This window comes from Seriola dumerili, unplaced genomic scaffold (genome assembly GCF_002260705.1).
Source record: "Seriola dumerili isolate Sdu_G_001 unplaced genomic scaffold, Sdu_1.0 BDQW01000025.1, whole genome shotgun sequence".
NCBI classification, from domain to species: Eukaryota; Metazoa; Chordata; class Actinopteri; order Carangiformes; family Carangidae; genus Seriola; species Seriola dumerili.
The window spans coordinates 20,735,884-20,751,309 of record NW_019174280.1 but is presented as its reverse complement, the minus strand read 5'-3'; the positions used below and the strand labels follow the sequence as shown (position 1 = coordinate 20,751,309).

General features: G+C 44.8%; 1 protein-coding gene across 1 annotated transcript in view; it reads right to left on the bottom strand.

Moving 5' to 3' along the window:
* Nucleotides 1–15,426, bottom strand: part of enah (ENAH, actin regulator) — a 112,031-nt gene that overhangs the window by 2,133 nt on the left and 94,472 nt on the right. The window contains 7 exon segments of the mRNA XM_022770450.1: nt 417–501; nt 3,935–4,001; nt 4,222–4,273; nt 5,126–5,174; nt 5,476–5,618; nt 6,140–6,283; nt 6,286–6,490. Coding sequence (XP_022626171.1) covers nt 417–501; nt 3,935–4,001; nt 4,222–4,273; nt 5,126–5,174; nt 5,476–5,618; nt 6,140–6,283; nt 6,286–6,490 — 745 coding nt within the window.

Here is a 15,426-nt window from a genome sequence, read left to right as displayed (position 1 = left end):
CCAAAAAAATACAGCACAGACAAAAAAAAACGTCTGCAAACCACTAAAATGCAGTTTGACATGAAAATGGTGTCAGATTACCAGTGTGTGTGCAGGTATTTTTTAGTTTGCAAATTATGGACATTGTAGGTCTGAACACAGGAAACATACAGTATATAAGATTTGCAGTTATTACAACTCACAGGAGAAAGCAGGACTAACAGGCGGCTAATCCCTGCAATAATGTCTTAAAAGCTGTAAAGAGCTGGAAGAGTTTTGTTAAGAAATGAAATGCTTTATTTAATAAAGTACTAAAAATATATGAGAGATGAACAGAGTGGACGCATGAAACAAGCACATTAATGTTTTGTTACACAGCCGGCTTGTTGTAGTTTCAACAGATGTTTGTGCCATAAAGTAATCATAAAATTTCAAACCTGTTTCAATCTGTCATAGTCAACAGCTTCTGTTGGCACACCGTTGGCACTTAGGGATGCAGTAGGTGTAGGAGTGGATTTAGGTCTGAGAGAAGAGACAGAAAAAAAAAGAAAGAGAAAAGAAGAAAGAGGCAGAGATGAGGTGAAAGAGCATCATCACTGCTCCATTATTGTCATGTCTGTCAAATCAATGCAGAGCTGGACGTGTCACCCTTTGCCCTCTTGTCCTACATCCTCATTGGGAGATAATGTAACAACGTGACCTGTTTAAATGGACAGTGGATTTGATAAACTATCATAGTCTGGCCTGCTTCATGTTAAACCAATGATCTGTTTAATGTAAAGAAATAAGATTTCACCAATCAAACCTTTGGGATTTTCTACTTTCCTCATCACCTGATATAAAATGTCTACACATAAAAAACAATGCGGGCTAAACTGCAGTTAGGATCCAGCATGCACACACCTAGACATGCATGTAAACACACACAAATGCAAACACACACACACACACTGTTCACAGCAGGTCACAGGATATATATATATATATACATATATATATAAAAAAAAACTCCTGTCATGATGTTAGAAATCTGCAGCTCCACACACTCTCTCTCCAACATGTCAAGAAATGATCCTGTAGCGTGTCCATGTGTAATTTATTTTGAAACGTTCCACATCTGGAAACAACCTCACAATTATTTTTTTTCCACACATCTTTGAATGAAAAGTTCGGCCTATCAACAGCCCAGCCACGAGCCAGGAGGAGCCAGCCATTAATGAAAAGAGCCACATCGATGCAGAAACACTGAGCGAGCTCTTTACTGTATGTGCGAGTCATCGAGGGGGGGGGGAGTCACCGAGCAGCCAATCACTTTGAAGAGAGGAAGCGTGACAGGAAGCAGAAGCGAAAAAAAAGGAAATGTGCTCGGCAGCAGGTCATTTAGTGGCTGGGCTTCACCGGCGGGCGGAAATTATGTTTGGAGTCCTTCAGTTTTATTTGTCTGGGTGTTTCCGGTTTAAAGCTAATGTACGTAGAACAGGACAAAAGAAACAGAGGAGGTGAGGGAGTCAGGTAGTGAGACACTGAGTCTGGCACTTTGCCTTTAATGCTTCTCAGTGCATGTTAATGTAACTCCATGCTGAATAAAAGCCTAATAATGTCATTATTTGTATTTTTGAAATTGCAAATTACTGTAACAACTTATTTACAGATGCACCAGCAGCAGCTCTCTTTGGGTCACATATTAAAGTCACTTTTAATAAGCTGCAATCAAAAACGCCCATCTGGTCGCACACACACAGACACACACACACACACACACACAGCGGGGTCTTATCTGTGAGAGCCTGCTGGATCTGTTCTGGCTCTGCAACGATAACACCGTGCCAAGTCTACTCTGCACTGGGTGGACACTCGTTTTTTTGTGTTTGGGTGTATGATAGGGTGGGTGTATAGCATGTGACGCACACATATGGATTTCCCTGTTTTGAAGGAAAGAGAGAAAAAAGAAAGGTTTTTGAGGGCTGGGCAGCATGCAAGAGCAATAACTAGATTACGTTAGAGATCACCCTCCAGGCAGCGACTGGGTGAGAAACCACATGACATATTGTCACAAATGGCACGTGTCAAAACAACAGAGGAGCAGAGCCGACCCCTGCAGCCCGGGAGGTTTGGAAGACGAAGACAACACAGAATTCATTCCACACTTTTCATTCAAACATTTAAAATTAGCTCCTCACCAAAAAACAAAAAACAAAAGAAAACAAAACAAAAAAAACATGTCCATCACAGCAAACCTCAATGAAAATAAAAAAAAAAGGAGATTTGTTTTAAAGCAAAAGGTTTCTCGGACTCTCCGCTGCCTTTTCTCTCTACCTGTTGGAGGAATCTGCTCCCATGGGAAATCTCCACGGAGACTCTCGTCTGTGTGAGCAGCAGAGACACCGGCTTTACAAATTACAGCTTAGCATCTGTCTGTGTCCTGTATGTCCCCAGACTAATGACATGGGTCGGGTCCACGACACTATAGAGACTATCATACACTATCATACACTCACTTTAACACTATCAGTTGATATAAAAGGCTTAAAGTCATAAGGGCACGGACCCACTGACTGAAAAACAGCTTGTTCGTGGAAAAGCTGCTGGACTCATTACCGAAGTGCAATTTAATCTATTTTTAGTTAAACAAATACATTTTATTCATTATATTTATTCTATATTTATTATCTTATTTGCCTTTACTATTTGTTCCATTTTTATAGGCTGCTAAGTATAAAGGATTGCTTGTGTTTTAATATGCAAAGACGATGAAGAATCTATCCAGCTAGATGCTACTGAACCTTTAGCACTGTTCTATTGAAGTATCCTTTAACCAATTACAACAGCGGGATCTTGAAGTGAAAGTATTATCAACAACTATTTGTCAACATTATAAGGGCTCTGGCTGCACGTATGGACTTTTGTTTACTTGTAATTGAGGCTATTCAGGTGGCTTGAGTGCCCATGGTTTGAGTGATCCAATAGAAATATAGCAGGTTTCAGGTAAAACACTCAGAGAAACCAAATCCTGCAAGGTTTGGATGGTGGGCCCAGATGGGCGGGGCTTGGGGCTTGGGGCGGGGCTGAAAGCGGTGACTGCTTTGTTGTGACATCACAAAGTTACAGAAGTCCCGACGGCTCGTTTTAAGGCTCAGTATCTGAATACAGGCTGTGTGCATGTCTCTTTGGACTGAGGCTTTGATACTGTCACAGTATTAATATAGAAATTGGACCTGCTTTATAATCAAAGAACACATAGACATCTATCTTTATATTATATGGGACCTTTAACTAATACAATACTACAGCAACATTATGAGGCTCTGACTACATTTGTGTACTTTTGTTTACTTGTAATCATGAAGATATTCTGGTCAAACAGTTACTTTCAGATTCAGCTTGTTTACTGGGGAAGAGAATAAGTGCTTCGGACAATGCTTTTAAAGATGCACAGGTTTAAAAGCACGTATGTGTTGAATACATGTTGAATATCAGCCAGAGTTTACAGTAAAAAAGAGGCATAGATGATACGTGTGGTTGTGATTCTTCATCTGAACAATAAAAAACCAAAAGAAAAACAGTAGCCTTGCTAACTGCTGCGCTAATCTGATCGTCCCCTGTTCTTCTTCTCTCCTGCTCATTCGCATCACAGCGGTAAGTTGGGTGTCTGACGTACGTCCAACATGCACATGAAGGCTACATAAGCTTTAGTGATGTTAGCCAGCACTGAGCGGCCCCAGCAGTGCATCATGCTAAAGCTAGCTGACGCTATTGCTTGAATACGTCCCCCCATGGCGTCTTTTACTGGGAAAGAAGCTAGCAGCATAGCGGCTAGCTAATCACCTAGGCAATAAACACAAATAATATGGTAGGTAAAATTAACTCTGAACCCTTTTAGGATATAAAATGTACTTAAAATGCAACGATAAACAATATGACACAGTGTAAGAGAAGCAGAGAGTAAACACCGTACCTTCCAATAACTGGAGATTTGCTACCATTCATGGTGTTTGTTCTTTCCCATGGCTTCCTGGGCATGTCTGCAGAAAAAGACAAAACACAGAAGAAATATGAGAATCACTTCCTGTAATCATCATCACAGAAAAAAACAAGACAAGTTGACTTCCAATAACTGCAGAAGAAATGTAAGTAGTTAAATGCTAACTTGGATCCTCATCGCCTGTGTTAGGAAGATGCATGTTAACTGCTGTTGCTTTGTTGCTGATGGTTCCCCCTCGCTCTTCCTTCAGACACACTTACCTGGTGTGCTACAGGCTGACATTTTAGGGGTTGTGTTTGTTTCGCCCTCCTCCTATTGGACAGACAGAGACAGGGTTTAAAGATCAGAGATGAGTCACACTCAGAGGGGTCACAGATGTGATAATCAGAGAGAGTTGCTTCACAGGAGCAACAGATACCAAACAGAGACGGGCAGCGGACAGTCGAGAGGAGGGAGACGCTTTGTCTTTCTTCCTTTTGATTCTGTTATAATTTAAACCAAAAACACCAGAGATAAACACAAAACTGCTCCTGCACCTTTATCAAATGCTGTGTGTTAAATAAAGCAGCAGTGTGGTGCGTATGACATGACTCTGTTGTTCTGCTTTAGTTAGTTTTTATTGTCAATCTTTTATATTTAGGTTCTGATTTAGTCATTAAGAAATGTTCTTTATACTGCATCTATAAAGACAACTGATAAAGTACTGAGTTTTTATTACGAGCAAACAGCCTCAATAAGATATGAAAATGGAAGCAGATAAGAATCAGGGAAACAATATAATAAAATATACTCATACGTAACAAATAAAGACTAATATAAGACTCTTTTGAACAATGGTTTCTTTGCATTATGGGTAAGTATCTGAGACTGAACAGCATCTGACAGCAGAGATTTACAGACTGGAATTTGGTGCACAACAGCCACTCGAGGCCTGTAGACCATCACACAGATAAAGCATTGAGTGACTGAGGAGTCGTTACAGGCAGAAATGTGGTGAATGCAGCGCAGACTGCGCGGCCTGCACTGAGGAGACTATGCGTATCATCACACAGACGAGCCATTGTGCGATTCGGCGGCGGAGGGAAAGTAGTCATGACAGATTTGGAGCTAAATCAAAGCCGCTGTAGATGCAGCAGAAAACAGAGCAGCACTAATGGTACTTACTGATCTCTGGTCAGGTTCAGGTGACGAGCCCTTCTCTGCAATTCTTCTCCTGCAGGATACGGAGATACACAGGTTTTAATGTTGCAGAATAACAATCTGAATTTTCTTCTATGATGATATAATTGACCGTAAATCACTCAATTCTTCCTGCACTCCAGATTTTTTAAAATTCAGATCGCTCCTAATTTCTACATTTATTCTCCTTAAATCAGGATTTTACTACAAATAAACTCATGACGCTGAAGAACACCAGGGAATCATTGAGCGCATGAACTAGTTCTTCAGAGGATATAACAAAATCAACATGTGTGGAGTGTGTATGTCTGAGACACACGGCGACGTGACACTACCTCCTGGCCAACAGGGCGCTCATCTCCTCCATGAGCCCCCCTCCTCCAGGCAGAGGGCCATTGCCTCTGGCTTCAGATTTGGCCCCTGCGGCTCCTCCAGCCCCCGTCATGGCTGCTGCCAGAGCTGCCCCTGCGTCGTCACACTGCGGAGACACAGGGCGACATGTGAAATACTAATGAATGTTACAGGTTCTTTACTAACTGTTAATAAACAAGAATTGAAAAAGAAAAGTCATAAATAATTAAAAAAAACACAATGTTTTCTTTGTCATATCTGTGGTTGACGTGTGTATTTTGTCATGTGAAACACACAAGCAGGCGTGTATTGTTTAGCGGGGACGCTGTAGCATTATATGTAAATCTCGGCGTCTGAGATGAGACATGGCAGATGACGACTCTGTGTGAGTGTGAGAGAGTGTGTGTGTGTGTGTGTGTGTGTAATCAACCATGAGCTTGGCGTGTGTGCGTGAATGTTTCAGTGACAGTGATTCTGTGTGATAACGTATGTGTGTGTTTCACTGAAATAAGAGTTTAACTGTGTGTGTGCGCGCGCAGCTTAATAAAGCCTTGATGGTGTTTATGTGAAATGGTTCAGATACAAAGAGCGAGTTCAGACGAGGCGCGTCAAGCCTTCCACTGATCAAGTAACCAATCAAGCGCTCACCCTTGGCACTTTGCGCAGCTTGGCTCCAGCGAGGGCGGCGGCCAGGCCCGAGACGGGGTGGTCCTCTGCGGGAGAGAACAGTCCGGCGGGGATTGTAGGGTGGCGCCGCCGCAGCGAGGAGGGAGGGCTCCGTGGGGGAGGAGGGGACCTGGTGGAGGTGGGGGCGTCCCGCAAGGAGTCAGCGTTTAGGGAGGGAGGTTGGAGGGAGGCGGGGGCGGAGGAGGGGTGGGTGGGCCGGGCGGTGGGGGCGCGGTGGCGGCACGGGGTGGCGGTCGCGGACGGTCCACAGTGGAGCTGGGGCGGCAGGAGCGTGGAGGTGGGGGCAGGAGTGGGGGTGGTCAACCCCGGGGTCTGCACCATGTCTGTTGGAGGGAGGGAGGGAGGGAGGAGGGGGGGGGGACACACAATGGGGGATGGGCAAAGACACAGGGAAGGAAAACTGAGTTCAACTGTCATTATTCAGAGCAACATCACAGAGCAAAGACCTGTCGACTCAGTGTGGACTTCAACACAATCCTTTCATCGTCTGACATGTTTTCCATCACTGTGAAAACACTTCACTTAATATGCACTGACTGAGCACTTTATTAGGAACACCACACTAACACTGAGTAGCTCTCAAACAGCCTCAGTTCTTCCTCAAGATGTCGGAAACTTTCCTTTGAGACTCTGCTCCACGTCGACGTGACTGCATCACATCATTTCTGCAGATCCGTCAGCTGACGTGGAGCATTATCCTGCAGGAAGGAGCCATTACTGGCAATACTCGGATAGACTGTGGCATTCAGACCATGATTGATTGGTATTAAGGGGTCCAGAGTGTGACATGAAAATATTCCCCACACCATTATACCACCACCACCAGACCTGACCTGTATCTGCAGGATTATATGCACTGCACTGCATGAATAAGCAGGTGTACAGGTGTTCCTAATAAAGTGCTCAGTGAGTGTATAGTGCAGAATTCATTTTTGGAAAAAAAAACCAACAAAAAAAAAACATTTCAATATTTTGTAAATTCCTCCCTCCCTCTCCTCCCCGTCTCTTTCCCCCATTATCATGTCAGTGTAATAAACAATTAGACGACTCCACTAAAAAGCGCAGCAGCAATAAACGATGTTTCAGCCTGAATAATTCTTTGTCAGGTCACATCAACAGGTTACACCACTGTCATCTCTGCGGGGGGCAGTAATGGCAGTAATGTAAATTTTCAGATGAAACAGAACATGGAGTACACACATTAGGAATGACAGCATGCCACAACATATCAGCATGCAGCTTCAGTGAGTAGTAGTGACTGGGTTTATGGTTAGAGGTCGGACCGGGCAGCATGGAAACAGTGGTAAGTTACACATTAAAGTAGCTTCTCGTTTGTTAATTATAAACAATTAGAATGAATTCTGTTATTGGCTGAACAAATTTCCTATAAATTCCAATAAACATAGACAAGAGAGACAGAACAGTCAACAAAACACACACACACACATACACACATACATACACATACATACACACAGTCATAAAAACACATAATGACCAAAAGACATTTAACACAGGGCCTGAGGCAGCAGTTGTTGTTTTGGACGATTTCATCCGTTTGTATGTGATAAAAAGTTTGAACTAGTTTTCTACAACTTCATGTCTAATGATAATTAGAAGGATAATAAGTCTGTTCTCGTCACAGACCTAAATCCATGATCAATAATCCATGAGGGAATGTGAACGTGTGATCAATATTAAAACCAGCAGTCCAGTCCCTTCAAAGCCAATCATTTCGATTATCACAGAGGTCAAAGGTCATTAGAGCTCCTCCTCCTCCTCTTCCCGCTGCAGCTAATGAAGAGAAATGCCCAGGGACAAAGGTCAGGGAAGCGGCGGTTTTATTTGCATATAAATGCAAAACTGGAGTTTTAAAGGCAAGTAAACAAGAAGTGAGTTTAAATTTTCATCGTAGAAAATATTAATAAAACCCTCAAAAATGGAGAGGAGAGCTAGTGTTGTGGATATTTCTAACTGATCTCTAACAGATGAGGATGGATGAGTGCACGTAATGTTGAAAACACATATTTACCATGAGAACTGAAGTGTTTTAATAGCTGTTTAAAAGTGAGAAGTTCAGCTCTATTTTACATTTTTAAGGATGAAACTTGAGCTGGAAGCTGAACTTAAACAGTATCTACGTAAATCAGCTGCAGTGCTGTAAGAATAATTTGATGGGAATGTGATTTGACTTGGACCGGGATGGCCAGCGATCCACTGCCACTATCTCCTACACAGAGAGGTGGACCGGCTGCACGCTCAAGTCTCAGATGAGGGTCAATCCAACGGAAATCATAAGATCAGCACAAGAGTGGAGAAATAAAAAACCAAAAACAAACAAACAAGAATAAAAAAATAAATTAAAAAAAGGTTGAACTTAAGTTGAAAAATGATGATGATGAAAGAAACCAGGAAATCAAAAGGCAGTGGCTGGATACAGACTTCAGTCGGTGATCTGTATCATAACAGACTCCTATCAGAGGAGACAGAACGCCATGCTGAGGGACCAGACACGTTTCAGCAGCCAGCAAGCACATGGAGAAACAGTCACAGGAGTTTTTACGACAAAAGACTGACAAAGAAGTTAGACAGGCCTGTGCAGCAGAGACTGCTGCACCGTGAGATCCCTCAACAGCAGCAGCAGCAGCAGCAGCAGCAGCAGCAGCAGCAGCAGCAGCAGTGTTAATGTCAGAAACTGCAGCCTGAGAACGGAGAGGAAAGAGTCACCGGATAGATGAAATCTGGATCTGGTCACGGCAGCCAGGACTGAGGCGTAGTGATACCTGATGTAGTTCAGTAGAAGCCTGAAATCTATTTCTTCTTACACAATTGAAGTCAATATTGCTGAAAAATATTGCGTTTGATTGCATCATATCGTAGTATATCGTTTTTATTGTGATCACTATCATCTTTGAATCGATACATGGATCACGCCCCCCTTCATCAGCGCTGCGGCCGTTTGCCAGCTTCTAATTGGCTGATCCATTCAAGTCGTTGGGTTTGATCAGGTCTTAATTCGTGAGAGAGAAAACAACCGGCGTCGCTCTGAGGCAGCAGCTTCTCCTCAGCAGTGGATCAGTGATGTGGAAGTTAAAGCTGCCATTTTTCCACCATCACTGGATGAATATGGACGAATCTGACAGCCAGGAAGTTCAGGCTTAAATCGAAAAATTGATTCAGAATTACTTACTTTTGAATTTCACTGTGACCGTGCGCCATTCTGCAATGGATAAACATATTTATGTAACGACAGCCACTTCTTCAAGAGTCGCTTGTTTTAATGTTATTTCACTTTACATTTAGAGCTTTTAACATTCAGTGATTCCAGATCGTGCGAGCAAATCATCGGGAAATGGAAGCACTACCTACAAATGTTAACTGGCAGTATTATCTCCTCTCTGTCTTGACTCTTTCATCCTGTAAAGAGACGTTCCTGTCGGGAGTTCACTGTCTTCAAAGAGATGAGACTCAAAACTCAATGTGATTCCAATGAACCTGCGTAGGGGCGAGCAGCCTGCTCTGACTTAAAGTATGAAATTATTATTTTTGAAAGGACATGATGCATGATATTGAATGTTTTAAACAATGAGAAATGTCTGTTTTATTGATGTTATGTTATTGTAAATAAACTTTTGATGCATGTTTTGCATTGTGTGTTAAAGGTCCCATATTTTACACTTTTCCCTGTGTTTGAAGTGTTGATCCAGAAGAAGACATGTTTGTAGTTTTTATGAACCAAAAACCAACCAAATGTAGTTTTGCATCTCCTCTCTCAGGCTTCTCTCTGGAGCTCTAGAAACAACAGGTCACTGAGCCAATCAGAAGAGAGGAGGCTCTGAGTCTCTCTTCTGATTGGCTGACAGTTTTCCGAGTGATCCAAAAAAAAATAATATAGCAGATTTCAGGTAAAACACTCAGAGAAATCAAATCCTGCACAGGTTTGATGGTGGGTCCAGGTGGGCGGGGCTTGGTGACTGCTTTGTTGTGACATCACAAAGTTCCAGAAGTCCTGACGGCTGGTTTTAAGGCTCAGTTTCTGAATACAGGCTGTGTGCATTTCTCTGTGGACTGAGCGCTTTGATTCTTTCACAGTATTAATATAGAAGCTAGACCTGATCTATAATCAAACAACACTTATAAATCTACCTCAATTCAATATGGGACCTTTAAGTAAAGTCAAGTTGTCCGGCTTTACATTGATAACAGATCCAACAGTGTTCAGTAGCCCCCCTGTTAGTGTGTGAGTCAGAAGAAGTGACAGAGAGAGGGCAGAGAAGCAGTGAGAAAGAGAGAGCAGAATCCAGACTGGAGGCCTTACCCTGGGGCTGACAGGAGAAGCCCCCATGAGGCGGGTGGGGCCCTGGGCCTGCGGCTGTGTCCGGCTCCCCCGGCCCTGACAGGCCCAGGCCCACGGGGAGGGAGAGGTGCTCGACAGAGGCAGAGGTGGCGGCAGTGGCTGCAGCAGCAAGGGGCGCTGTGGAGGGAGAGGGCACACCGGGAGCCTGGGATGAGGAGGGGGGAGACGAGGTGTAGGAGGAAGACGGATGGTGGGCTACAGGGGAGGGGAGAGGGGGCGGGGTGGAGTGGGGGAGGTGGGGTGGGCTGGTGATGCTGTTAGGTTATGGCTTTGCGGATGGGTCAAGGGAGAGGGTGCGGGGAACATGGGCGCGGCCGGTTGGGGGACGGCGAGGGGGGCTTCTGGGGTGAGAGGGGGGAAACAGCGGCCTTGCCGCGATGGGGATGAGCGGCCGCGGACCTGTGGCCTTCCCTGGGGGGCTGCTTATCATGACAGGGGGTGATGGCGGCAAGGGGGTAAAGCTGCACGCTGACCACACCACAGACTTGGGTGGAGGAGGAGGGGCGGGGGCCGGAGCGGGGGCAGGGGGCGGGGCCTGTGGAAAGGCTTGCTGTCGCCTCGGGACCGTGGCGTAGTGAGGCAGGACTGGGTGGAAGGCAGAACCGAGTGACGTGGCGAATCGGGAGGCTGAGTGCCGGAGCGGCGGGGTCGGGGGCGTGGTGGTGGAGGAGGGTGATGGCGTCCCAGGAGCTGGGTAGGTGGGCGTGGATGGAGATACGGGCGTGGAGGATGTTCTGCCGTACTCCTGAGGCGTGGGGGTGTACAGGGTGCTCTCAAAAGCTAAACGCCACGCCACGCCACGCCACGCCACGCCACGCCACGAATGGACAAAACCAAGGTCGAGGACAAGACAGCACAGAAGGGAAGGGGAGACAGAAGGAAGGAAAGAAGGCAGGAAGGAAGCAGCCGTTGTGCACACAGGAGGGAAAGACAGCAGGTCAGGAGAGAGAGAAGGAAGGAGGGAGGGAGGAAAAAAGAGAAGGGGGCAGATGAAGCAGGAAAAACCAGCACAGAGCTAAAATATATAAATACGTCTTAATCCAGGTTGTGTGAACTCTCTCGGCTGATGTTAGTGGACAGGCCTTAGCGCTGAGGACACACACACACACACACACGCACACACACACACACACACACACAGCTTTCACAGTCCCGTTCGCAGGAGAAGAGGGAGGAAGGAACGCACCGAGGAGGAAGAAATTCAGACTGCACCGTGCGGCACACAACCCACCGGAGAGAGTTTCCATGGAGACGCAGCTCATCGCCGCCAGTGTCGCCAAGTCTCCAGACACAACACCAGGGTAATATACAGACTTCGACCACATCTACCGAAAGACCCAGCATGCACCGCTTCATGTTACGCTCGTCAAACTCCAGTTTAAAACTCAATACTCAACCATGAAACAAGCTTCTCGTCTCCGTGTGAGTCAAAGTGAGCTCGTATCTATTTGAGGTGTCTAGTGTTTAAGTTTAATCCAGCGCATGTGAGAAAAATAAGCAAGTAAATAAGTTCTTAATTTCTTTTTCTTTTTGTTTCACTTACAAAACAGCAAAAAGTAACAGAGGACATCACATCATCCCGTCTTCTCTTCACCGGCTCCTCGTCTGTTTTATAACCGAGCTCTCCGCTGCCGGAGGAGGCGGGGTTAGCAGAATCAGTGACTTCTTTTAAATCACTTTTTAAACCCCATTTTTATCGTCATTTTATATGTTTTTGCTTCATCACTGTTTCTACTCTCTCCTGTTGTTTTTATTTATTTGCTTCTTTTGTTGTTGTTGCCTCAGAGCACTTTGTAAACTCTGTTTTTAAAGCGTCTATATAAATAGAGTTATTAATATTATATTATCTACTACATAAACAATGACGTAGCTTTTTGTTTTTTAAACCTGCTTTGAAAAACAACTGTGATGCGATACACACAAACCTGTCATCCAATCAGATTTTAGGTGGCGCCTCTTATGCACATGTGAATTACATGACGGTGCAAACACACAGCCCCATACACACATCTGCTTCTAGTTTATTATAGTGAGGAGAAATGAAATGACCTGGCTGATTGTTCTATCTTTTTATCAGTGTCTTTTCATATGAACGAGTTTCCTCTTTTCTTCATCGTCTTCTGTAAATGTCCAGTTCAGTTTTAATCTGTGCTATCTCAGTGCACCCACCTCTACTTCACAGATCCTGATGGAATTAAATACCTGTTTTTATACTGTTTGACGGGGTTTACAGGGAGCGGGTGGGAGGACAACTCACTGTTTAATATCACCTGCTGTGACTGTGGTGACTGCGTCTTTAATCTCTTCTCTGTATGTGTCTATCCGGTCTCAGCGTCGTCCTCTCTCCTTAATTACCTTGATTGTGTTTGCGTACGTGCTACTGCAGCACTTAGTGTAAGCTGATCGGGTGTTGTGTGGGCGTGCCATATGTTTCCTGTGTGTGTGTGTGTGTGTGTGTGTGTGTGTGTATGTGTGTGTGTGTGTGTGTGTGTGTGTGTGTGTGTGGGGAAGCGGTTTACTATTTTCATTTAAATAGAAATTAGAGTTGAGTCCTTCCGCCTGGATTATGAAAATGTTCACAATAAATAATTTTCTTTTGACATTTCCTCACAGACGTGGTTCAGATCCACACACACACACACACACACACACACACACAGCAGGAATGCTACTGGAATTCACGTGAACACCTGATCATCAGTCATGAGACGGACACACTGATAAATCTGTGCGACTGTTTCGCTCCATGTGACTTTTCTTTTTTTCTTCTTCTGCTTATTTTCCCAGCTGAACGCTCTGACAGCGTTGATCCTCTCTAACTGGAGTCAACGCTCCGTCCCGACTTCCACTCCGCTACACACACGATCTCTCTCTTACTTTTCCACTTCAACACACACACACACACACACACACTCCATCTCTTCTTCACTAACCCCGAATTTCCCCCTCATGCTTTGCTCCCTGCGCCGATCCACGACTCTTAATGATCTCCTCTCAACTTTTGACCCTTTCCATCCTTCCCCATATTACCTCTTCTCCGTCACTCCACCACCCTCCTCTTTCATTCTCTCTCTCTCTCTCTCTCTCTCTCTCTCTATCATGTGACTGATAGGGCCCCAGCTTTTGCTCTGCCACCGATTATACGGACAGCCGGACACGTGCACATGAGAGTATGGAGGGCACATGCACACATGTGAACACAACACAGCCGCACTGCAGCCAAGCTCCTGTGTGTGAAACCGACTCGACTTTCAGGAAAACTTCGACATAAAAAGCACAAAAAAATGTCCGAAGAGCCACTGGACCGCTTTTAATTTAAGAAAAGTCTCATCTATGCGCGGTCGGTTCACATTTTACATTGTATACTGAAAATTATAGACACTGAACATCCTCAAAAACATTGTACATAAGGTACGTTTTCTTTTTAAAATGGTTTCAGCTCCGCATCAGAAATAATCTCTGTCCATTAAACAGAGTCAATTAAAAAAAAAAACAACTTGAACATTTTGAATCCGTCAGTTCTGTCGGTGCTTATCAATGCCCAGTGTTTCTAATGAAAGACGCTAATCGTGCTAATTGGTCATTTTCATTCAGCGAAAGCACAAAATGTGCCTCATTAAGGGAACAAAGGTTGTGAGCGTTCACACATGGACCGTTTTTTCTGTCAACAGTCTGATTTGATTTAAAAAAAAAACAACAAAAAAAACTTCTCTTGCTGCAGAAGTTCTGACACACACACACACACACACACACACACACACACACACACACACATACAGTCATCCTGTAAGAGAGAAACATACAACTGTGAAGCGTTAAATGTTACATCACAAGCTCACATCAAACCACACTGTTCAAACACACGGTGCATGTGCGTGTGCGTGTGTGTGTGTGTGCGTGCGTGTGTGTGTGTGTGCGTGTGCTGCTCCTGCATCTCTGTGTGATCCCGCATGTTTGTTCTCTGCGTGTTATTGTGTGTGACATGTGAAATAACTCCTCCCCTTTTCATCCTGGGGGCTTTAACATACATGTACATGCAGGCACGCGCGCATGCTCGCGCACACACACACACACACACACACACACACACACATACACACAGACACACACAGACACACACACATACATTCATCCCTGGGGGGTCTCACCAGCATTCTCCCTGATGATGTATTTTTAGCCTCTGAGTAACACCACCGAACTGTGTGTGTGTGTGTGTGTGTGTGTGTGTGTGTGTGTGTGTGTGTGTGTGTGTGTGTGTTTGTGTGTATACATGCATATGCTAATAGGCCGACCGCGGCAGTGGAGCATGTCACAGTGCGTATGCTTCCCTACTGACCCAGTCCTTAAATGTAGGAAACGTCCCGTCTAACAGTGTCACACGACTAAAACCTGATCCAGAACAGTCCGGTTCAGACTGTGTTTCCCACCTGTGGCTCCCCCTCATGTCCATGCTGCTGGATCACAGTATCGACTACACTGGACTGGAAACACATTCAGCCATTTTTATATGAGAAAGCTTCAGATATTCTGAGTTCAAGACAAGAATAATTATCAGAGTCAATAATCTGGGGATTTTTTTTGCAGTAAATTAGTTTCCTCTCAAACCGAAGCTGCTCTGCATCAAGACAACACGTCTGCACACTGTCACCTTTACACTGTCATTAGATTTTTTAGATGTGTCAGTAGTTGTGTGTGTGTGTGTGTGTGTGTGTGTGTGTGTGTGTGTGTGTGTGTGTGTGACTGGTACAGGGGCCATCAGCCCCCTCCCCTTTCACGCCTACGCTCACGTGCAAAGACTCACACATTTATTTCCCTCATGCCCCAGTGGCTCAGCAATCTGTTCATAGCTCCTGTGCTCCCTGTGGGCAGATGAGCAGAGCGCGGGCGCCGC